At 47.0% G+C, this 24,701-nt stretch overlaps 1 protein-coding gene across 4 annotated transcripts in view; it reads left to right on the forward strand.

The window, feature by feature from the left end:
- The window catches only part of LOC144791219 (dehydrogenase/reductase SDR family member 4-like), a 232,906-nt gene that overhangs the window by 153,440 nt on the left and 54,765 nt on the right, over nt 1-24,701 (forward strand). For all 4 annotated transcript variants that reach the window (XM_078665871.1, XM_078665869.1, XM_078665872.1 and 1 more), the window contains exon 6: nt 22,761-22,812. In XM_078665871.1, coding sequence (XP_078521997.1) covers nt 22,761-22,812 — 52 coding nt within the window. The remainder of the gene's footprint in view (nt 1-22,760; nt 22,813-24,701) is intronic.

The following is a 24,701-nucleotide window of genomic DNA, read 5'->3' on the forward strand; positions in this document are numbered from 1 at the left end:
GCAGCGTATATACCGGCGTATATGAGACATTTTTGTCGTTGCTTGCGAGGCCCGAGTAAGAAGTCTCGCAAGTCAACGCCTTCTTTATGTAAAGTCAAGTGTTGTTTAATTTCTGGGAGAGTGGATGTCTGTAGCCAATCAAGGCATAGTTTTCCTACACTGTATGTGTTGACTATCCCTGGATGTTGTCTCTGGGAGTACCTTGGATCTGGCCTGTTCATTGTAAACCCCTGTGTTTTTTTCAGGAATCTATCTTGACAGGTATTCCTGTCTGTGGACCAGATTAACCATTCTTTACAATCAGGATTGGTTCTATTGTGTTTTAAAATCTGTTTTACGTCTACCTCCTCATCTGCAGTTTCATTACTGTCAGGCGTGGCCTTAGATATGGACAGTTTGTTTAAATCTTTTATCTTAGCTAAGCCAAGATTTTTATGCGTTTACCCTGTGCGAGGGCTCTCTTTTTTGCTACAGCAGTCTGAACCGCTGTCAGTATTTTTTCTGTTGAAGTGAATTTCATTTCAGCTTATGTGTATAAGTGTGACTTGTATGCTATTGGTACCGTCTCACCGTCGTTAAAGGTTAGGTATGTGAATCTGCATCTCCCTGGGATGATTCGGATCACTAGGTTACACAAGTTGTTGCGTGTTTATAACTGTCTTTTTGCTAACATGTCTGTTTGTACTGAACACAACATTTCTGTGTGTTTTTGTGTCCAATTAGTAGTTTTGAAATCAAGTTTGATTTGTTCGTAGAGAGGTTTAACCCTTTCTGCGTAGTTTAGAACATAAGTTCTTCCAAAATTCAGGAAATCTAGAATTGACTGTAAGTTTTTCACCATTTTTGGAGGTTGAAGAAGCGCACGATTCTCTAGAAAGTTGGCTGCCAGGCTTTTGCCTTCACTTGATAACTCGTATCCTAAGAATAGGATGTTGAGGTGGGCAATTCGTGATTTCTTAAAATGTAATTTGTACCCTTCAGAGGCAAACCCAAGTATTATGGTGTTCACTCTTTTCAAGTGAACGTCCAAATCATCATCTGTAAGATAGATGTCATCGACATAAGGTAATGCCTCATCATCGTACATTTGCAGTAACTCTGTTACTGTGGCAGAAAATAACCTTGGACTATTCTTGAATCCCTGGGGAAGACGGCAAAATTGTCCTTGTGCCCCCATTATGGAGAAAGCGTTCAAATACCTGCTTTCAGATGCTATGTTTTGACAAAAAAACAATTTGACATATCGCATAATGCTATTCATCAGTTCAGCACTATGTGTGTTTTGTACTGCAAAAGTTTTGCAAGAAGAGTTTAGGTGTCTGTAATCCAAAACTAGACGATATGAATTGTCTGGTTTGGAGACAGGAAACAAGGGATTGTTCATTGATGAGGTGCATGTTTCAATCATCCCTTGGTATTCAAGTTGATTTAAAATCTCCCTGACCTGCTTTTTAGCTTCCTGTTTTACAGGGTATTGCCTTTGCATTGTTAGTTAAGTATTCAATTGGATTTTATGGTGAGGGGAATCCTCATCATATCCTACATGATTTTTGTATAATGCTGGATGCCTGGGGTTCAGCCCATTTCCTAGCATATGTATATTTTTCATGAATTGGAATGTTATTTGAGAAGGCTGGCATAATTATCTCTGTGCCATGTGGGCACTCCCTGACAAATTCAGGTGGCCAGTCTTGTTCAGCTAGTAGGATGTCATAACCCTTAGAGAGATTTTCACAAAAGAGTGCTCTCATTTTTCTAGGTTTGTCACCCTCCATCCAGAGTGTTACTTCATATAACGTATGTGGTACACTAACCCTGGTAGCTGCAGTTTCAACTTGGATGCTTTCATTCAAGTCCACTGTCTCCAGATGATCTTTCAGGATCTTCTGAGCTATGGTTACCTCTGCTGCACTGTCTAGCATTGTTTACGCCCACTCCCCATTCTTAAGTTGTGTCCTCAAGATCCTCGGCATGTCTGATCTTTAGACTTGCTACCTTCTTTTTGGGAAATTGGCTTTTCTTATTTTTTGGAATATGCTGTTCGTCTTTGGACTTTACTCGTTCTTCTTTTAGTTCTGAACGTCCTCTTCTTTCGGATTTCTGCGAGGAAGTCTGAAAGGTATGAGAGGAACGTGCATCATTATCTTGATATCTATCAGGTTTTCTCAAATTATCCCTATTTCCAAGGTTGTACCTTTTTCGGAGGGCTCCTGCTGAGGAGACCTTCCTCGGGACTGGGAACGATTCTCTTTAGGAAGTGTCTGTTTAGTGCTGTCCCACTTCTTTTTAGGAGTAGTGAGATTGTTTTTAATAAAAACTTTTTCAGGATTTTCAGTTAGTTGGGGTTTTAATGGTTTCCCACCCAAACTATCTCTACCTAGTTCTTCATATGATTTTTCGATAATTCTGGCAAGCTCATACGGTTGCTCAGTAATATCTGTTTCTTTTAGTTTTTGGCAGATCGCCACTGATGCTGCTTCACCTTTTATGTTGGCTAATAGTATAGCCGAGACCTGTTTGAAATCCTTCAGTAATTTCATAGCCAGATCTAAGGCCGGTTCTGGACCGTATTCATTTTGAATCTGTCTTAGAACGTCTGGTATTACCGCCATAGACGGGACACCATATGTTTTTGTGTAGATTGAAGCAAAGACTGTACCCCAAGTGTCGCAGTCCTCTATGTGTGGTGCAATCCCCATTAGTAAACACATTGTCAGAATCCTGTGTTTCTCATGAGGTGTACTATCAGGGAATACTGCCTCTATTTGAGTAATTTTTTGTGCTAACCAGAACGGAATTTGTTCTCGTTTTGGCGGTAATTTTCCCATGACTGACTGTATAGTCTGTGGTGTAATTTTGTTTGTGTTCCCCTGGTGAGGGGTGTGCTGTGGAATTCTTACAGCTGGTTGGACTGTTAAAGTCCGCATGACATATTGAACCAACTGCCTGTGTATTTTAATCAGCTGCTTTAGCTGAGCTAACAATTCAGGAGCTGTCATTGTTTCAATGTCAGAATGTGGTGTATAGCTGGCTAGTACCGGCCATGTTGCTCCTGGTCTACCTAGTGGACCGAGCCTGGTAATGTGATTTTGATGTTGTAGGGCGCCTTTAAACCGGAGCTGATGCTCTTGGTAAGTTAGTGGAATTTCAACGTCCTCGAAAGGAATGTATTCCGCCGGAGGTTTCTCTTCTTTGTAGTAGTAGAACATATGTGTTGTTGGATTTGCTTGTGGAAAGATAATCCATGAATAGAATACCTCTGTCTGCCGATAATTATGTGCCTCTATGACAAATATAACTCTACCACCTCTGGGTGATAGACCATTTTCTATAAGTTTTATAGCTATGGTTTTCCTTAAGTTTTCCGGGATGATTATAGCATCATCGTCTTCTTAATTAAACCCTGTAACGTCTACACCTGCTGGGTTGCATTTACTGCAGTTCCACCGGTTGCGTTATTGTCGCCGTTATCCGGCATTGTTTAATGAAAGTTTGCAGAGCAAGTTTTCAAGGAAACAAAGATTAGGTGCACAATATTTTGGAACACTGTATCCTTCAACATTGAACAAACTAAAAACTAATACATAGGATTTTTTCGTCCTACTCAGTTTAAAGCGGATATTTTATCCTTTAACCCACTCCAGACGTCTATTGGAGTATTTTATGGAAAAAAGGGGTCTGTGTGAAAAGCACGACTGAGTTACTCTAGTATCTAGAGTTAAATTATCGCCTTACCAAACGTTGGGCGCCATGTAGTGTAGTTCCTATATTACCAATAGGCTCTGCGCAATCGAATAGTGTATCCTGTAGTTTAGACGTAGGACTGAAGTCAACTAGGTCTCTACCGAATATACTAAACTTAATTGTGTGTGTGCCGCCTAGCTCAGAGGTCACTAAACACTTTGTCGAATAAACAAGAAGGGATTAGTTTCTGACAACCGCTTAAAACATGACAACTTTGTTTCCCATGAATAAGAAATATACCTCTAGAGTTGCAGAAACAATAGATAGTTATTTCACTCAGTCAATCGTGCATGCTTCGTTTCACCACAGTTGCAGAGAAATAGAGAGACAGGCATTTTCAATAAAAGGTATTTATTGAACAGTCTTCTTTCTCAAGCATAAGAAATGAATTTCTGCATTTGTAATACTTGCTGTAAAGTACAGAGCATAAAATACGAAGAGTATTATAAAATAGTACTGTAAAAGCATGATATGGTTTCTAAGCCATAAGATACCTAAAATGCATAAAATACATACAGTGATAAATAATGACTAAAAGTGCTCAACTGGTGTTCCTAAAATACGCCTACCCCGGTGTACCTAACCTTGGTCTAGTACAAGGGAATAAGTAAGTGAGGTGTAGCCTAGTTTTAGTATTAGTTGCCAAGAATCTATTCCAAGAATTCTCTTAGGGTCTAATCAGCTCCATAACTTGGTTTTAGAATGTAGGATGTCTTGTATCTCTCTCTCAGGACTCGATTTCCCAGCAACCGGCAAGGGTAGCCTGGAAACACTGGAGCTGGATTTCTCAGCAGGAGAAAGTACAGCGTCTCTCAGTGCGTCAGCTGGAGGATCGGCTTCCTTCGGCACTTGCTTCGGCAGGCTGCGTCGGGCAAGTAGCTAATCAAACTGCTCTAAATCACCGTGTGTTTGTTTGGACAAGTGTGGGCATATTTATAACTTGAAGGTGCCGAGTTTGATGTAAGATTGGACATAATAACGTCATCAGATTCTTAATTCTCTGAAAACTCCATGATTTCCTGGATAACTTAATATTCATGCAGGGGGAAGTCCCTGACTGCTGAAGGCGGGTGTTTCCAAGAAATCGTTGTAGATTTTTGGAACTGGTGGAAGTAGCCAAGCTGTATTAGGACTACTTGAGCTATGTCTTAATATGGTTATGATTTCTATGCCTATATCAGGATACGGTATTTTATACCTATATAAGGGCAGGAATCGGGAAAATTACACTAGGGTCCTAAAACGCTACACAACAAAGCGTTCAGGCAAGAGACGTTGTTGATATTTCCTAGGCAATGCGGCACACCTTGGTGCAAGGATAGGCAGATGTGAGTCGCATCTTGTGGCGTAAGGGCGGCGCATTGCTGGAGTTGCGTTGCAAGCGCGACGCACCTCCATTAATGCACAAGGGCCGCCCATACCTAACGTGGTGCGCCACTCCTTATGCCTGCTTCAAGCAGGCGTAAGGTTTTGTCGCAGCGACATCGGAAAAGTTACTTTTTTGAGGCGTTCCTGCGATGGAACGCCCACCCTGCGACGGAACACCCGCATGAAACCTAACGCAGGTTTCATGAGGCGCAGGGCTTACAACGTGACACATCTCCCTAGATGTGTCACGTTGTAAATAAGGTGCAACGTGGCACATGGTTTACGCCGCCGCTGCGTCACAAAAGTGACACAACGGCGGCATAAATGTGTCGCAAGGTGCTTGTAAATTTGCCCCAGATTCTATGGTACGCAAGCAGGGAAACAACCTCAACCATGCATCTTTAATAACGAGGGACCTTAACTACGAAGTAACAACAACCTGGACCACGCATTCTTCGAACCACTACTGCATTATTAACTACGAAGTCTTAACAACGATTTGCCTGAACCACGATACTTTCATCAAGATAAGGAATTGGGATGTTTGTTTGACCATTTTATTTATAGTATTTGATATTTCTAATCGATCCATTAATAAGGCAGAATTCGTTTAGGATGCCTGGATTTTGTTATTCAAAATCTGGAAATTAAATTAAAAATAATAATTCATCGTTCTACATGCTGTACTTTTATTTTAGAACTCGTAATACTTATTTGACGTGAAATCTACCTGTTGAGGCCAGTAGATGGAACTCTTGGCTGGAATATGTGCTTCTGCTCTGTGTGAAATCTAGAGTAGAATTGATGAAAAAATGGTGGCTGGCCATTTATTTAAATGTTTTTGTAGAGTCGTTGTATTTTTAAAAAAAATTTTTGGGAAACGTTTTTTAAAATTATGTATTTTATGTGTGAACATGAATTTTTTTAACAGAATTTTAAATGCATTTTCAATTCTGCTATTGTTCGTTTGTCCACCATTTTAGTTGCCACTCAAGTTTATCTAACGTAAAAAAAAGGTGAAGGACTCCCTTTTCAGTATTCAGCCTTAGTAGCTCGTTAATACTCCCTAACATCTTTGTATTTTTTCTCAGTGCAGTTCGAATATCCACAATAAATATTATAGCATGTTTGTATTTAAAATACTTTTTCGAAAGTTGGACATTAATTTCTGAGCAATTTTTTTTTGTGTTAATACGTGCCAATGATTGTAATTTTGTGCTTTAGGCACGCAGAAATAGATTGGTTGTTGTTCATTCATTTTTAATGTTAATGAAATACAATGCTTGTTAATTAAGTTGTTTTTTAAAACGTCGTTGTTTAGGTATGTTGATGGTTTACTATGTGTGGTTCAGGCATGCGTACTTTACCAGGTAGTGGTTACAGCACACAACCACTCAAGCAAGGGCTGGCCCTGCCATAGTTTTCTCTCACCACTACATCTGGGTTGCGATGTATCATTATGCCTAAATACTTAATAGGGTTTTCAGCACACTCAAGGGGAAACTCTAGAGCGTACAAGGTTGTGCACTCCATCAAAGGCACTGCAATTGATTTGGTCCAATTTCTACTAAGGCCCGAGAAATGCCCAAAGCGGAAGTATTCCCGTGGTATCGGCCCTAAGTACTTATGTGGCTCCCTGATGTACAGTACCATGTCATCCGCATATAGCGAGATGTTGACCGGTCTCAGTGCGAAGCGCAGGGTGAACTTGCTATGCTGTTGTCTTATAATACAGGCCAAGGTACCATTAGTATGGAAAGGAAAAGTGGCGATAAAGGGCATATTGTCTGGTCCCTCTGCGATACTTTATAGGTTCCGGCGTCAGGCCCTCAATCCTTACCCTCGCTGTTGGGTCAGTGTATAATAGTCTCACCCACCTGCAGAAAAACATAGGGAGTCCCATTCTTTCTAATATTTGAAACATATAACCCCACTCGAGGGAATCAAAGGCCTTAGCTGCATCTAGCAGCATGGCCACCGCCGGTAATTCAGGATTTAGGATATGGAACAAGGCGAAGGTCGTGCGCAGATTATGCCCCGTAGATATTTCCGGTATAAAGCCGGACTGATCTGGCAAAACCATATTCAGGAGCAGAGGTTGGAGTCTAGTGGCAAGTATCTTCGTCAGAATTTTAGAACCTATATTGATGAGAGAAAGCGGGCGGTATGATTCCACCGTGGTAGAGGTTTGTCTTTTTTATTTTGTCTTTTTTTATTTTTATTAAAACATCTTTATTGACAAGAAGGCAAAAGATACATGTACATTAATGCATTCAAATATCAGCCCTGCATTTATACAGTTATGTTGTTGTAGATTATTATATTTGTTGCATATCGCAATGCCCGACTAGTTCTTTCTCAGCAATAGTGTGTATAATTATTTCCAAATGTTCTATAGACATCTACGGAGTGTGCAAAAATGTCTTTCGCTATATGCTGTAAAATGTTTGTCTCTTGTAACATAAATTCTAAACATTCGAACTTGAGTCATCACTTCCAGGTTTACATTTCTTGTTCTTTCACACCCGCCAGCTCCCCCACATGACTTTCGTTGCCACAGTAGTAGAGTTGCCACATTCTGCCCTGTTATTTGGACCAATGAAGTAGTTTCCCATCACCCACTCCGCTACTCGTCCTCCCCCTCAGAATCTAGGTCTTCTTCCTCTGGCAGTGGTTCGCATATCGTTCCCCTATACTCATTCCAAGCCGCCCACACCTTATTCCATTTGCGGGGGCACGCCCGTATTACATATACCGCCCTTTCTGTCACCATCAGCATGTCCATATTCTTAGCCCATCTATTCGCCGTAGGCAGCTCTGGAGCCCCCCATTTCTGTGCAATATCCCGCTTAGCCACTGTCATGGCCAGCGTAGTCCAAATCAGTTTGTATCTATCCAGGTCGGTGGGGTCCCAAATATTCAACAGGCATTTACGAGGCTCCGGTAAAATGGGGAGTTTAAGTGTTTGGGAGATAGTGCGCATAACCTGCTTCCAGAAGTCCTGTATCCGCGGACAGTCCCATAGTGTATGGTATAGTGTCCCTTCCTCCCCGCAACCCCGTAAACAGAAGGGATGAGGTGCCTTGTGGATTTTGTGAAGCAGAGTCCTAGAGTAGTAGATACGGTGTAGAATTTTTAACTGCACCAGCCTGAATTTTGCCGAAATGCCCACCTCCCTCGGGGAGGCTAACGCCTCATTCCACTCTGACTCGTCTGCCTCTCCTACCTCCCCCTCCCATTTTTCTTTAAGTTTCATGGTGGGGTCCGTCAGGTTGTTGACCAGTTTCTTATATGTGAGGGAAGTCGCACTTTGGTGCATAAATTCCGTCAGTAGTCTATCTTCCAGTGGTGAGGACTCTGGTAAGTCTGTGCCCACTGGGATCGCTCGGAGTAATGCATGTCGGATCTGCACGTAGCTAAACGTTTCGGTGGGGCGTAGGTCATATTGTTGCTGGAGCTGTGGAAATGCAATCACCGTGCCTTTGTCCCATAGGTCCCCTACTGTGGAGATCCCTATGCAGTCCCATTGTGTGAAACCTTTACAGGATCTGAGGTTCCCTAAGGATTTTACATCCCATAGCGGTGTCATTTTGGTGATTTTCCCCGTCCATCCCAGGCGTGCCTGCGCTATATGCCACAGGGCCGCTGTGTGTTGCGTTGGACCTAGCAGTTTTTTAAGTTGCGATTTATTATATAATACCGCAAGCATGCAGTCCGACCCCAGCTGTGACCAGTCCGCCCTGTATGCTGGGTCGTCTCTCGGGGTGTGTATCCAATGGTTAATTACTTTAAGCTGGGCCGCCCAGTAGTATAATTGAACATTGGGTAGTGCAATCCCTCCCTCATACCAACTTTTCACCAATTTGTCATAGGCTATACGCGCCGGGCCATTATTCCAGAGTAGGTTTGTGACCAGTGCTGCCACTTGTTTGAAATATTGTGGTGGGACAAGACACGGGGTGTTTTCCAGCACATATAAAAATCTGGGAAGAGCCATCATTTTAAATAGAGCAGCCCTCCCGAGGAGGGTCAGAGGCAGTGTCGCCCAGTGTTTAACATCGGCACGTAGGCGGTCCAGAGGCGGCTTCAAGTTTTTATCAAGGAAGTCCGTGGCATTTTTCGTAATGACGATGCCAAGATATTTAAAGGAGGTTGTCGGCAATGCTAGGGGGCAGTCTTCCCATAACATTGGTTTCGGGCCCTTCAGAGTGTAGATTACCGATTTGGACCAATTCAGGGTATAGCCTGAGAACTTCCCATGAGTGTTGCAGAGATCCAATAAGGCTGGGATCCCGTCGTCAGGGTCAACCATATAAATAAGCATATCATCCGCATATAGGGAGATTTTATCCTCCCACCCTTCCTCCCATTTGATCCCCCTGAATACGGGCGTCGTTCTAATCAGGATTGCTAAGGGTTCTAGTACTAAGGCAAAAAGTAAGGGCGACAAGGGGCATCCCTGCCTCGTCCCCCGTCCCAGTGGAAACGGTGGCGAGGTATGGCCGTTGGCCACCACCTGCGCCACCGGCTTCGTGTAGAGTAGTCGTATCCAGGCTATAAACTTCGGTCCAAAGCCCATTCGGGCAAGTACCGTAAATAAGTATTCCCATTCTACCAGGTCGAACGCCATTTTGGCATCAAGGGAAAGAATCACTGCTTTCTCCGAGAGGAGGTGTGCTCGGGCCAACACCCCATGGACCCTCCTTAGATTCAGTGCTGTACTCCTGTGGGGCATAAAGCCCGATTGGTCTGGGTGAATCAATGTATGCAGGTGAGGCATCAGACGGCTGGCCAGAAGTTTAGCGAGTACCTTGGCCTCTACATTTAGCAATGAGATTGGGCGATACGAGGCACATGCTGTTGGGGGTTTTCCCGGTTTCGGTATGGCTACAATTGTGGCTGTACGTTGGTCAAGCGGAAGTTCCGCCTTTTCTAGGCTTTCCCTATACATGTGAAGTAGGGGTCTACTAAGCTCTGAGGCCATCGACTTGTACCATTCCACGGGTAGGCCGTTGGGACCCAACGCTTTGCTGGACTGCAGCGCCTGAATCGCCAACTGAATTTCATCCTCTGTCAGGTCCACCTCTAATTCTAGCATAGCATCGTGTGTTATACTGGGGATGGCAATGGTGTCAAGTGAAAGTGACGCCGCCTGTGCTGTAATGACGTGTTCTGGGGTATATATCTCCTGGAAATGAGTTGCCAGGGTGTGCACTATGTTGGCTGGCTGCCCATCCTGGGAGTGGAGCCTCTGGATACCCCTCGTACCTCCCCCTTTCCTATCTAACCACGCCAACATCTTCCCCGCCTTGTCTCCCACTTCATAAATTCTATGTGTGGTGTTTGCGATGTAACCCTTGACTAGCGTTTTGAGGTGGGTATGATATTGTCGCTGCCTCAATTGCAGTGCGTGTGTTGTTTCCGGGGTGGGATTCGCCATGTGGGTAGTGTTTGCGCTGTGTAGTGTCAGTTCTATCTCTGTGAGGTCTCGCCGGGAGTCTCGTTTGTGCCCCGTTATCGCTGCTATTGCTTCACCCCGTAGGACTGTTTTATAAGCTTCCCATAGGACCGAGGGCGAGGCTACCGTTCCCGTGTTCTCATCAAAGTATTGTGTTGTTACTAATTTAAGTTTCTTCTTGATCTTAGGGATTTTCAAATAATTTGGGTATATCGGGTATATTCTGGCGCATTTGTTTCCCCTGGTGGTGAGTGATAGCAAAATTGGGGAGTGGTCAGATATACCTCTAGGCAGGATGTCTATTCTGTCCACATACTCCAGTCCATCCCCTAGGGACAAAAAGTAGTCTATTCTCGATAGACTATTGTGTACGGCAGAGTAGAAGGTGTATTGATTCGCTGTCGGGTATAGGTGCCGCCATATGTCTGTTATGCCCATTGCCTCTAAAAAGTCTGGGAGTGTCGTAATTTTCCTGGGGCGTTCTCTGATGGGAAAGGCATCTAGCGTAGGGTCCATTATTGCATTTAGATCCCCCCCTATTATCGTATCCCCCTCAGGGAGTTCCAGGAGGAACTTACCCAGGGCAGGTAGTGCCACGGAGTGGAGTGCTGGGGGGATATATACGGAGACCACGTTGAGTGGCCTCCCCTCCCATTGGCCATGCAGGGCTGCAAAACGACCCTGGTCGTCCCCTTTGTGGCTTTCCACTATAAAGGGCGATGTCTTTTTCAGGAGTATCCCTGCCCCTCTGGAGCCTGGCGTGAATTCTGCATGTACAGCCATGGTATAGCCGCGCCTATCAAGCGCTTTACACCTGGTCCCTGTGAGGTGTGTTTCCTGGAGCATCACTAAATCTGGGCTCTGGCGTTTAATGGCCTGTAGAATTAAACCCCTCTTCACTTTATCCCCTAAGCCTCTGACGTTCCATGTAAGCAGGCGCAGGGGGGGTATTTCCGTAGTTGTAGGGGCGCTCTCAGTGGGCGCAGAACGGAGAGTGTGTGTCATTGGAACGGTGGGATGGCAACATGCGAAGCGTGTTGCTGGTCTCAGCATAAATGTAGCTTTTCGTGTCGGTGCGTAGGAAGAGGCTGGTATGTGGTGTGTCTACACATCTTGTGGTGTGAGTGATGGCTCCTAACATAAACATGAACAATAAAACAGTCCCCCCATCCCCCCTCCCTGCTCCCCTGCCACACGGACAAACCCCCGCCCGTTTCCCCACTTTGCAGAGTGCTTTGACCCTTCCCCAACTATCTTACTTGCTCGTGGGGTTGGTGAGATCCCTACCGGCACCGGCTCTGCCCACCCTACTCAGCCGCACCAGGCCCAAGGTCCCAATGCGTCGCATTCAGTCCGCCCCACATCAGTTCTATCTTCAGATAGAGGCTGGTTGTCCAGAGTCAAAGAGCTCATGTGCCACCTCGGCTTCTGCTCCCTCCATGACGTCTCGATGTTCGGATTGTTCGGTCCGTCCGTCCGTCTGTTTGCCGTTACGATGGGTCGGTCGCTCTCGATGTGGACGGTTAGATTTTCCCACTTGTCTCCAGCCTTCAAGCCAGTCTTGAGCCACTTCCGGTTTATCAAAGAACCACGTCTTCCCATCGGCTACAATCCTTAATTTGGCGGGAAACAGCATGGAGTATGGCAAGTCTCGGTCTCGTAGCGCCTTTTTCACCTCAGCAAAGGATTTCCGGCGTCTGGCCACCTCCGCTGTATAGTCCGGGAAGAAGGCCAGAGTTGAGTTGTGAAGCTTAACAGGTGGTGAGACTCTTGCTGCTTGTAGGATTGCGTCCCTGTCTCTAAAATTAAAGAGTCTGGCCAACACAGGTCGTGGAGCGGCTCCCGGCTTGGGCGTGCCGCCAGGTACCCTGTGTACCCTTTCTACGGAGAAGAAGTGAGACAGGCCTTTGGGTTGCAGTTTATTTTTAACGAGATCTTCAACATAGAGGTCCATCGCCCCCTTCCCTTCTGTCTCCGGAAGACCAAGGATGCGTATATTATTCCTCCGGGAACGCCCTTCTTGGTCGTCCAGCTTGTCCTGCAGAAGCCTGGTGACTTTCTCCATGCGTTCCATAGCCATTTGCAGCTCCGACGTGTCCTCCACAAGAGATTTCGTGACCACCTCCACCTGGGACACCCTTTCAGTCATTTTTTGGAGGTCTGCTCGCAGCAACGTTACCTCAGAAGAGATGGAGCCCACTGTAGTTTTGACTTCAGAGAGGGTCTTCATAATGTCTTCCAATGTCACTTTCTTGGTGCCTTCCGATTCCGGAGTGGCGCCCGTTGAGTTTCGCCCATTGTTTTGTGAGTGTCCGTGCTGGCTATAGGCAAACTTATCCAGTTTGGTCTGTGTAGATCCGCTTCTAGTTCCTTTGCCCGCCATGGCTCAGTGTTTGCGGTTATGGGTCCAGTCCTGGTACCCTCTGGTGAGTCAGGGAAGAGCGGTTCTGAGTGGGTCTCGCCGCGTTGTAGGCCTTCCCTGGCCACGCAGGGGCGTCCGGCGTTCCGTGGCCAAGTTGCCCACCAAGAAGCCACCTGCCGCGCCCCCGCCGACGTATCACCGTCTCTCCCCCAGTCGTGCTGGACACTTATGGTGTGCAACCTCCTGACTGCCGCAGCCTATCTGATCAGGGTGGTAGTAGTCATTAGTGCCACTACTTCACGTGTCCTGCGTGCTGTGCCGCTATCCGTCTCAGTTAGGGCCTTGAGCGGGGATACTTGTGGTATGGACTTGCTGGGCTGTCTGAGCCTGCACAATATCTGTTCTGTATGGCTGTCCGGAGCTCCGGGCCAAGTTCTGCCCGTTCGGCTGGTGGGTATGCTGGTATCCACCTCAGAATACACCGGTGTAGTTTAGTTTAGGTGGAGTCCCACCATTGTCCTGTCCGTCCGGCGTCTCTCTGGCGCTCCCCCCCCAGGCTGGGGTAGTCGTCGCCTCCACAGCCTATGTGTCCGTCCCCGCTCCCTCCGGAGTAGTTACGTTGTCTACAGGACCCCGGGGGCACTCGCACTCACCGCCAGGGTCCCGATTTGCTCGGGGGCCGCTGCTCCGCTACTGGGGGCGCACGGGTCTCCTCTCCTTCGTCGCGGTAAGATTTCGCTCGGCACAGCAGCGCCGAGCAGTTCTCACGCCCGCCGGGGCGCCGCAGGGGCACGCGAGATGGCGCTGGATGTCCGGCCACCCGCACGAGTCCGCAGCCGCTTCCTTCCCTCGGTAGTAGTCCTCCGGCTGGTCTACGCAGTGCTGTGCCCCAGCAGTACTCCCTATTGTCTGTGTCACTGGGGCTTCGGTCGTTTCTTCCGATCGGGGAGCGGGGGGGAGCCCAAGCCGGCCAGGCCTCACTTCCGCCAGGGCCGGACAACCACGCAAGGCCGATGCTTTCTGTCTGTCACAGGCCCAGTTACGTCAGTGGGTGAATCGGTCGTTTCCAGCCTTCGTTTTTCTTCAGGGTTGGAGCGGACGGTGCCGCATCGGTACCGGACCCGGTTGCTGCTACTTCGGGTGTGCAATTCAGCGGATTAGTGTGTTGGATAGTGATTAAGGCCGCAGTGCCCTCGGGAGCTCTCACTCTATGCTGCCGCCATGTTCGGCTGCTAGCCACGCCCCCCAGGTTTGTCTTTTTTTAACAGGGCAATAATCAGGACCTCTCTGAGTGTGGGTAGAAGTCGCCCTTTATTTAGACCTCTTTAGACATGGCCAGCAAATGAGGTACCAACTCGTCCGCAAACTCCTTGTAGAATCCGCTTGAGAGCCAATCAGGCCCCGGAACCTTCCTATTTGGAATAGCCGGAATTGGGTCCCTGATTTCTTCTTCCTCTATTGGCCAAGACAGGTACTCCCGTTGCGAGTTAGATAGCCAGACAAAAGTGATATCAGCTAAGTACTCATTCAATTCCTCTGATTTTGTCCCACCCTTTGATGTATATAGATCAGAATTTCCTGAAACTGGACAGTGATTGCGTGTCGTGTAAAGTGATCCTCCTCCATATCGTCTGTGATCTGAGTAATAGTGTGATGGTCCTGCCTCATCTTAACCCTAATAGCAAGATTATTCCCTGGCCTACAGCCCTCGCCATACGCTCTTGCAACATGGCTCCTTGACTGGTACTTCCCCTCATCAGCCCCCAACTCTTTATATTCTATCTCCAGTTCTTTAATTTTGGCCAGTGCAGCAGAGTTTTTAGCGGTCTCTTGGTCTCTTTCGAGCTGTCTCAGTGCAGCTTCCACCCTTGAGAGCTGCCCCCTAATATCCCTTAGTATGCCTGCATTTGTGCTGATACAAGTCCCTCTAATTGTGGCTTTAAAGGCCTCGCAGAGAGTGGCCATTTCGCTAACTATCCCCATGTTGAGAGTAAAGTATTGTTGAATAGCTTCTCTGCTCGCGCCTTATATGTCGGGTCAAGCAGCGCCTCGGCTCTAAATCTCCAAGTAAACTGACGAAGGATCATAGTCGAGATGTGTAGTGTGATCTTGACCGGATTGTGGTCTGACAGAGCTCTGGGTAATCAAGCTATGTAGGACACCCATGCATTGGCCACTTCGCTGAGGAACTAGTAGCCTAGCCTCAACCAACTTCCATGGGCAGTGGACATGCATGTCTCTTCTAATGTGTTCATATTCCGCTTTCTCCAAGTGTCCACAAGCCAGAGTTCCTCCATTCCCGCTATAAAATCATTAGCAGCCCGAGGAGAATGCCCTCTTTGCTGACCTTATTTGTCTTTGGAGGGATCTAAATGTGTATTGAGGTCTCCACCCCATATTATTTGTGATTCAGACCACCCTTGCAGTACCCTCAGCAGCTCCTCATAGAAATTTGGTTTGTCCGCATTGGGCCCGTAGGTGTTCACTAGTGTGATGTGTATCCCATGAAGTTTGCCATGGACAATGGCATAACTTCCATTTCCATCTATGGCTGAGTTGAGCACTGTGAAGGGAGTGCCTTTTTTGACTAATATAGCCATCCCTCTTGCGTAGGATGAGTATGAAGTAAACATGCGATACTCCGCCCAGTGCGCACCCACCCTAATCTCATTTTGTTTAGTAAGGTGTGTCTCCTGGAGGAGAGCTACCTTGTTGTGGTGTCTGTCGAGTTGTGCTAAAACTTGTCTTATTTTCTTGGTACAGTTCCGCCCGCACACAATCTACGTTATACATGTGAAGAAGAGCCAGGTCTTGAGGAGTCTTCTGAAGGCGAGTAGGTCTTGGGTCTGCCGTATGTGGGTAGGGAGGGTGTTCCAGGTCTTGGCGGCGAGGTAGGAGAAGGATCTGCCACCAGAGGTCGTTTGTTGGATGCGGGGGACAGCAGCAAGGGCAAGGCTGACGGAGTGGGGTTAAAGCAGCTGAGTCTGCTGTTCAGGTACGCTGGTCCAGCGTTGTGGAGTGCTTTGTGTGCATGGGTGAGGAGCTTGAAGATGATCCTCTTGTCGACAGGGAGCCAGTGTAGGTCTCTCAGGTGGGGGGTGACGTGGCTGCGGCGGGGGACATTGACGATCAGTCGGGCGGAGGCGTTTTGGATGCCTTATAGTCATCGTAGGTATTTGGCTGGGATTCCTGCGTAGAGTGTGTTGCCGTAGTCCAGTCTGATGCTGACGAGGGCCTTTGTCACCGTTCTTGTTTCGGTCGGGATCCACCTGTAGATCCTGTGGAGCATGTGGAGGGTGTTGTAGCAGGAGGAGGAGACGGTGTTGACTTGCTTAGACATGGAGAGGGAAGAGTCGAGGATGAATCCTAGGTTGCGGGCATGGTTGGTGGGTATTGGTGCTGTTCCCAGTGTGGTCGTCCACCAGGAGTCATCCCAGGCTGAGGGGGTGGGTCCGAGGATGAGTACCTCCGTCTTGTACAAGTTCAGCTTCAGATGGCTGCTCTTCATCCAGTCGGCGACGGCCTTCATTCGCTCGTGGAAGTTGGTTTTGGTGGTGTGTGTTTTGGTTGGTGTGAGAGAGGATGAGCTGGGTGTTGTCGGCATAGGAGATGATGTTGAGGTCGTGATGGCAGGCAACTTATGCGAGGGGGGCCATGTAGATGTTGGACAGAATCGGGCTGAGGGATGAGCCCTGGGGGATGCCGCAGATGATGTTGGTGGCTTCGGATCGGAAGGGTGGGAGGCGGACGCTTTGGGTTCTGCCAGAGAGGAAGGACGTGGTCCAGTTAAGGGCCTTCTCTTGGAATCCGACTTCTAGGAGGCGTGTCTTCAGAGTGTGATGGCAGACCATGCCGAAGGCGGCCGACAGGTCCAGGAGGATCAGGGCTGATGTTTCGCCTGATGTCGTCTGTAGCTGCGATGAGGGCTGTCTCGGTGCTGTGGTTTCGTCTGAATCCGGACTGGGACAGGTCCAAGATGTTGTTGTCTTCCAGGTGGCGGGTCAGTTGTCTGTTGATGATTTCGATGACCTTTGCCGGGAACGGGAGCAGGGAGATGGGCCGGAAGTTCTTGAGGTCCTTGGGGTCCGCCTTGGGCTTATTGAGGATGGCGTTGATTTCAGCATGCTCCCAGCTTTCCGGGAATGTCGCTGTTTTGAAGGAGATGTTGATAACCTTCCGTAGTTGGGGTGCGATGGCTGCGTCTGCTTTGTGCCACGTGGTGTGGGCACGGGTCTGCCAGAGATCCTGAGTGGATGGAGTTCATGACCTTGCGTGTCTCGTTGTCATTGATATTGGCCCAGGAGGTCAGGCGGATGGCACTAGTGGTGTTCACAGGGGAGGTGGAGTCTGGCATAGTCGGGCGGTTGTGGTGTTGAAGCTGTCGTGGATGTCAGCGATCTTGCAGTGGAAGAAGATGGCTAGTAAGTTGCACAGTTCTTGTGAGGGCAGGATATCGTTGTCGTTGGCATTGGCGCTGGGGTTGGACAGTTCCTTTACGATGCTGAAGAGCTCTTTGCTGTCATGCGCGTTGTTATCCAGGCGGTCTTTGAATGAGGATCTCTTAGCTAATCTGATGAGGTGGTGGTGTCTGCAGGTGTTGTCCTTGTGGGCTGCGTGTTTGTCCGGTGTGCGTTCGTGGAGCCATATTTTCTCCAGTTTCCGGCATGCACGTTTGGAGGTCTGGAGCTCGTCGGTGAACCAGGTGGATCTCTTACTGGCGTGGTTGTTGGAGGGTTTCTTGAGCGGGGCAAGGGTGTTGGTGCAGTTGTTGATCCACTGTCTGAGGTTGCGGGCTGCGGCGTCTGGGTTGGTGGGGTTGGTGGGTGGGTTCTGGGAAAGGGTGGTGGTCAACCGGTCTTCGGTGATTTTGCTCCAGCAGCGGCGAGGCGGCTGTTGGGTGCGGTGGTGCATGGTTGGTTTCTTGAAGGTGAAATGGATGCTGGGGTGGTCGGTCCAGTGGATTTTGGTGGTGTGGTCGAAGGAGATGTGGGTGCCTGTGGAGAAGATGGGGTCCAGCATGTGGCCGGCGGTGTGGGTGGGTGCAGTGACGAGTTGTCTGAGGCCGAGGTTGGTGGTCAGGGTGGCGGAGTTGGCGTGGTTGTTGTTTTCGAGGTGGAAGTTCAGGTCCCGAGGAGGATATAGTCCATGGAGGCGAGTGCGTGGATGCTGGAGAGGTCGGCGATGTAGTCGCTGAACTGAGCCCGGGGGTTCTGTAGATGAGTGTTCCTCTGAGGGTGGTGTTGGGGTCGGTGTGGATCTGGAAGTGCAGGTGTTCGGCGGTGTTGAGGGTGTCATCTGCATGGGTGGCGACCTTAAGGGTGGATTTGTGGATGATGGCTATTCCTCCTCCGGTTCCGTTGGCGCGATCCCTGCGGGTGATCTTGTAGCTGTCCGGGATGGCTATGGCGATGTCGGGCGTCGAGGAGTCGTGCCACCAGGTCTCGGTCAGGAAGGCCACGTCTGGGTCGGAGGTGTCGAGCAGATCCCAGAGCTCGATGGCATGTTTGCGTGCAGAGCGGGTGTTGAGGAGTATGCAGCAGTGGTGGTTGGGTCCTGTCCTTGGAGGTTTGGTGGTTCTGTCGCAGGTGAAGCTGCAAGTGCTACAGGAGAAGGGTCCGTAGGTCCGTTTTGCGGTGGCCTGGAAGCAGGTGTGGTTTCGGCCAGCGCTGAGTGCATGGAGGCTGCTGGTGTCATAGTGGAGTCTGGTCTCGTGGCATTCGCGGGGCCCAGGGGTTCTGGTGCTGGGCGCGGTCCAGGCGTGGGTGGGCACAGATGGGCTTGCCTTAGGTGCGCCTTCAGCGTGTCAGAGGCGCGCCCTCTGCGTGCGACCGCTGCCCGGCCGCACAACTGCCGCCAATTTAAGGGGAGCTGGGAGGGAGGAGCAGCTGGGAGGTGGGAGGTGGGAGGCGGATGGCAGGGTTCAGCTAGTGGGTGCAGGGGGCTGGGTTTCAGGGGCAGCAGCTGCCAGAAAGTGAGTGGGCAGGGGGGCAAGCCAAGGGCACAGGACACAAAGCGCTGGTTGGAGCTGCACCGGGGGGCTACCTACCTGGAAGGTCAAGGGTCGCTCTCCTTACCGCGCAGCTGCTGCTAATTTAAGGGGAGCTGGGAGGGAGGATCAGCTGGGAGGTGGGAGGCGGGAGGCAGGGGTCAGCAAGTGGGTGCAAGTGGGCGCAGGGGGGCGGGGCCACAGGGGCAGCAGTGGCTAGAAAGCGAGTGGGCAGGGGGGGCAAGCCAAGGGCACAAGGCACAAAGCGCTGGTTGGAGCTGCAGCGGGGTGGAAGTGACCTACCTTGTTCTTAGTGTAGGTTCAAAACATCGGTCTGCCTTCATTTTTGATCCGAGTCTATCCTGCAAGCATTGGGTGCGTGTTTTTTTCAGCATGGTTTTCAGGTACTCTTGCACTGCCTTGGGGGAATTGTAGATTTTTTGCTGTCCTTCATATTCAATTTGCAGCCTTGCCGGGTATAACATGGCATATGTATATTCTCTCCTTGCCGCTTGTAGGGTGGGTGTAAAGTCCGGGTAGAAGGTCACCTGGAATCCCTGGCAGTTTATATCAGCTTTCTCACGGGCCTGACAGGGGATTGCATCACGGCCACGTTATTTTAAAAGCTTGCCAGTTACCTGCCTGAAGGCCGCAGCAGGGGGTGGCCTCGCTGCCAAAGATCTGTGGGTACGTTCTCTACAAACATCGATCATAAGCTTCTTAGCCAAACAGTTCTATGCGCATCTGTTCCACATATAACTCCATCGTTCCGGTGTTGGTGGTCTCCAGAATGCCGATAATGATGACGTTGCTGCGCTGAGAACGCGCCTCTAAATATTCATTTTTGGCCAGAATGATAAAGAGGAGCTTCTCCATGTCGGTGCATTTTCTTTTTGTGGCTTGAACATCATCTTCTACATTAGATATCCTCTTCTCTGCCTCTATGATTCTGGAGTCTTGTTTATCCAACTTAGCTGCCATGGATTCCATCCGTTGGTTCAAGGTGTCCATTTTACTGTCTCTGGACAGAAGGCTCTGCTGCATGGCCTGCATGGCCTGAAGCGTTGCTGCAAGTTGTGCAGAGTCCGGCGCGGCAGGGGACTGTTCCTGGTCGCCCCGATCATTCTGCACGTTTTTCTGTGATTTTTTTGCTTCAAATGTGACACGTGGCTGTCCCTTAACCGGTTTGCCCATTTTTATATTTGGTCTCAAAATGGCGGCTGCTCTCATGTCCTGCAATGATCTTTGACTGTATGCAGCAGATGGAACCAGCTCAGGCGTTTGAGTGATGGCCCTCAAGTTCGAATCCTATGCCCCACGCATCCACCTACAATCCACCGAGGCCTCTTCCCAGTTACTTCCCCGGCTGACCTCTTAGTATTTGCTTTGCCTTCTTTCTTCCAGTGCTCTCAAACACCGCTGCATAGCCAATGGGTGGGAGGGTCAGCTTGTTTTCTTTTTCTTTCTTAATTCCTCCTTACTTGTGGTGACTTCTGCAGTCTCCCTGCTGTGACCCGGCAATCCATGGGAGACCTCGCTGCTTGAAGGCCCTCGCACGGCCTTCCGACTCGGGCCCACCTCCAAGTTTTCAATATGGCATCAACGCCGCCTCTCTGTTCTGGGCATTCCTCCGGCAGGCTGCCCGGTCAGCAGGCTAGTCAGCAAGCGCCCCTGGGCGTCCTCGCAGCCGGCATCAGTGTCCTTCGCCCCAGAGCCGGCAAGCCGCGCCTCACCCCGAGCCGTCACACGCCTCCAGGCCAAGCCGAGACAGGTAGGCCAGAAGCCATGCGGCACCGGCAACCTGGAGCTCTCCTGTGGTCCCCTTCACAGGTCAGCCCAGCTCACCGGTCTCGGACTCCCGATTGTCGTACGCCGCCCTGGTCAGCGACTCAGCACCTCAGCTTCAATACAAGGGCTGCAGAGCTGCGGCTCGCCTCTCCACTGTCTCTATGCCCTTAAGGCCACCTGGGATCATGGGCCTGTCACTGCCCAGTCGCACACACCTCATTTCCACAGCCTTCGCACGCCCTCAAGCACTGTTTCAGGGCAGTATTATGTAGCTAGGTATCTTCTGTGCTCTCGTCACATATTACGGGCCCATGGGTGCTAGATGTGAGGATATTGTGCAGATATTTTTTGCCTGGCCAGCAGAGCTGCACTAATGTTCGGCCATCTTGCTTCAGGCACTCTAGAACCCTCCAAGAGGTATTTTCTTCCTGCCATGTTTCAGTGGGGGTCTGAGTCAATTTTAATTCTGATAAATTCTAGTGGAAGGGTATAAGATCATGGAAACAAATTCTACCACATTTTCCCAAGTCATCTTGACTTGGATAGTCTTCTGATTATCCCAGAGGACAACAGGGTTTAAGAAGCAAAAACCGCGAAATTCAAACCTACCATTTTCCAAAAGCAATCCTTCTCTGGAGCAGCCACCTACATTTAGAACTCCTTCCCTGAACAAATAGGAGCTTAAACTACACCACATTCTTTCAGATATTTAACAAAACACATCTTTCCTCCATGCACCATGTCAGCTCAGTCCTCTGGGCTCCCCCTGAAGAGATTACCCTCCCCTCACCTTGAAGGCTATGTAGGATACAGTAGCCCTTGCCGTACATTGTAAGGATGTTGCAAGTCTACAAGAATTCCCATCACCATATGGAAGAGCAAGGCTGCAAGCCAAGATCTTTTAAAAAGTCATGGAAATCTGAGGTGGCTTGCAATATCCTTATATTCTACGGCAGATGGTATTGTATTCCTTATAATACATGGTCACACCATCACACCGTCACCCATGCCTCAAAACCACTTGAAAACTTGGGCCATCATTTTGGTGTCGGGTGGACCGCCACCGACAGGCCATCGGTGGCAGTCTGCCCAGCTTCAGTCCAACTGTGGGATTACAATACCAGCAGTTGGAGCAGTTATGTCGGGGAGAAGTCCTCCATCTCCAACAGGCTTGAGGAGCCCATCGCGGTGGTGGTCAGACTCTAATCCCTACAATGGAGGTGGTGCCTGAGCAGGCAAAGCTGTAGGGATTTGGATGTCCCTTTCCGTCTGCCTTTTCATGGCAGTTACACTGCCATGAAAAGGCAGACAGAAACAGACTTTGGGGGCCCAAAGCAGATATTAGAATATTTTTATTATAAGTCAAATTTCAATATGTGTAAAAAAAATACAGATATTCTGTTTCATGTAATGACCCATGGGTACATAAAATAGATATGTTGCTATAAATGTATCCTTTCTGCTGATCGTTAAAAAAAAAATAGAATAACAGGTAAGAAGAAAAAGACAGTTTGCATTCTCATAGTTTGAAGTGCAGCTGTTATTATGATCTGTGATGTACCTTTCACATTAGCTGAGGCATTATGACAACTTAGCTGTAGTAAATTATAGTTGAGCTGCTTCGTTATTTATTACCAATTACAAGAGATGCCACTAATGTAATAAAGAAACAACTAGTGTACCAGGATTTTATGGACAAAATATCAAGGGGAAAAATATCATAAGCTAAGTGTAGATTTTCTATACCTAACTACACATCTATGTACCTTGACTATGTATATATCGTCAAGGTATAGAAATATGGAGCTAAGAATTGTAAATCTATACTTCTCACTTTGTACTTACATTTTGAGATTTTGCCCCTAAATGTTTTTCCCATGATATAAGTGTGCCACAATATTCTTGCACTTTATGTTCAGGACTGCAATCACATCAACATACACACACATGTACATACACACACACACACACACACACACACACACACACATGTACGTACACACACACACACACGCACACACACACACACTCACATATTCTTCTCTATCTTGCAGGGGTGGATCCATTGTACTGACTTCATCTGTGTCTGCCTATTCATTTCTCAAGGTAAATATGTTTTGTTATTTTGTGACTATGGGGTCAGAAGGGCAAGAGAATTAACTATTTACATTAAATAATGAAATGATAGTGTGGTTGGAACTATTTTGCTTCATCCCCCTTTTTGTGGTCTTGCTGCTGACAGCATTGTATTTACATATGCTTAGGAGCTGATTACGAATGGGTCATTGTCTTCTTTTTTTTTTTAGTTCAAAATATTTTATTGAGGTTTTCAGTATAATAAGCAAGACATACAGAAAAATACATGAAAATTGCATGTCAAAATATGCAGATAGAAATATGCAATGAAAACTAATAAAAAGGGGAGAGGGAAGGGAAGGGAAACATATAATACTATATAGGTAATAGAGAATTAAATGAGCTACTTATATAAGAACAATATATACATAAGTATAACAACATAGAAAAAAGCACGTACTAAACTTAATGAGATAAGTATACATCAATAGGAGTCCAAAATAATTGATAAGAAATAGAATTTTTACAGACCCCCAGATAAAGATAATTGTGCCCCTCTTCGTGTAAAAATAACCCATGACCACCATGCATGAACTGATAACTTTGAAACATCTTTCCAACAAAATGTAATTGATTTTAACGCAGAAGACAGTAGGAAATTAAAGAGTTTTCATTCAAGTACATTTAAGTCTTGTGATAAGAGTACAGCTTTGCAGATTAACAATTTATAAGATAAATCTTCTTGAATATGAAGAATTTTTTTAACAATGTCCCACACTTCTGACCAAAATGTAGACAGTAAAGGACAAGTAAAAAGCATATGTTGCAATGAACCAGAATGTAATTTGCAATTCCAACATAAATCAGATTGAAGCATTTTAGCTTTAAATAAACGTAATGGTGTCCATAAACAATTAAACAAAATATAAGAATTAGTTTGAAACAGAGAAACAGGTAACCAACCAGAAATATGAGAAAGCCATATAGTTTCCCATAAATCATTTGACAATGAAAGTGAAAATTCATTGTTCCAAAACTCTGCAATCGTATTAATATTTGATCCCAAATCATTAGACAGCTTTTTATATAAAATAGAAACACAGTGAGGATTAGAGGAAATAGTTTAAATATAAGTAAATGAATCAGTCTGAAGAATAGAGGGAATAGCTTGGGATAATGAATCTAAGATAGAATTAGTTAAATGTTCATATTTAATAAAATCTGAATTAGGTAATTTGAATTTAGATTGTAACATCTGGAATGAGAGAAACATATTATTAGAGTAAATATCCTTAAGATAAAAAATCCCTGCGGACCAAAATTTAACATGACGATTCAATGTAATAACATTACTATACCATAGTGATATATCTGTTGTATTAGACAGTGGATGTTCAAAAATAGAATCAAGGTCATTAAAAATTACTTTAGTGGATTTAATGATAAGAGAATTATGAAGACAAGAGGATTTATTTGACATGGTCAACAGAGAGGGTAATGGAAAGGGAGACACAATAGATTTTTCAATATGAAACCATGTAGGAGGATTATGGACAGAGGAATGGTTAAACCAAATAGCACTTTGCTTTATAATAAACGCTTTATGATACAAATGAAAGTCGGGAATACCAAAACCAGCATTATTTTTTGACATCTTTAGTTTGCTATAAGAAATGTGCTTTGCTTTATTATTCCAAAGGAATTTGGAAAGAAGTTTATCAATATTTTTATAAAATTGTAATGGAAACTGAATGGGCAACCTAGTTAAAGTGTAAAAAATTTTGGGAGCGATAGTCATTTTAATGCAATTCATTCGACCCCACCATGAAAGATTTAATGGAGACCACTTAGACGTTTTATCTTTAATATAATTTAAAACAAAATCACTATTTAGAGTCATTGTAGATTTGATAGAAGAA

Source organism: Lissotriton helveticus, chromosome 11 (assembly GCF_964261635.1).
Source record: "Lissotriton helveticus chromosome 11, aLisHel1.1, whole genome shotgun sequence".
NCBI classification, from domain to species: domain Eukaryota; kingdom Metazoa; phylum Chordata; class Amphibia; order Caudata; family Salamandridae; genus Lissotriton; species Lissotriton helveticus.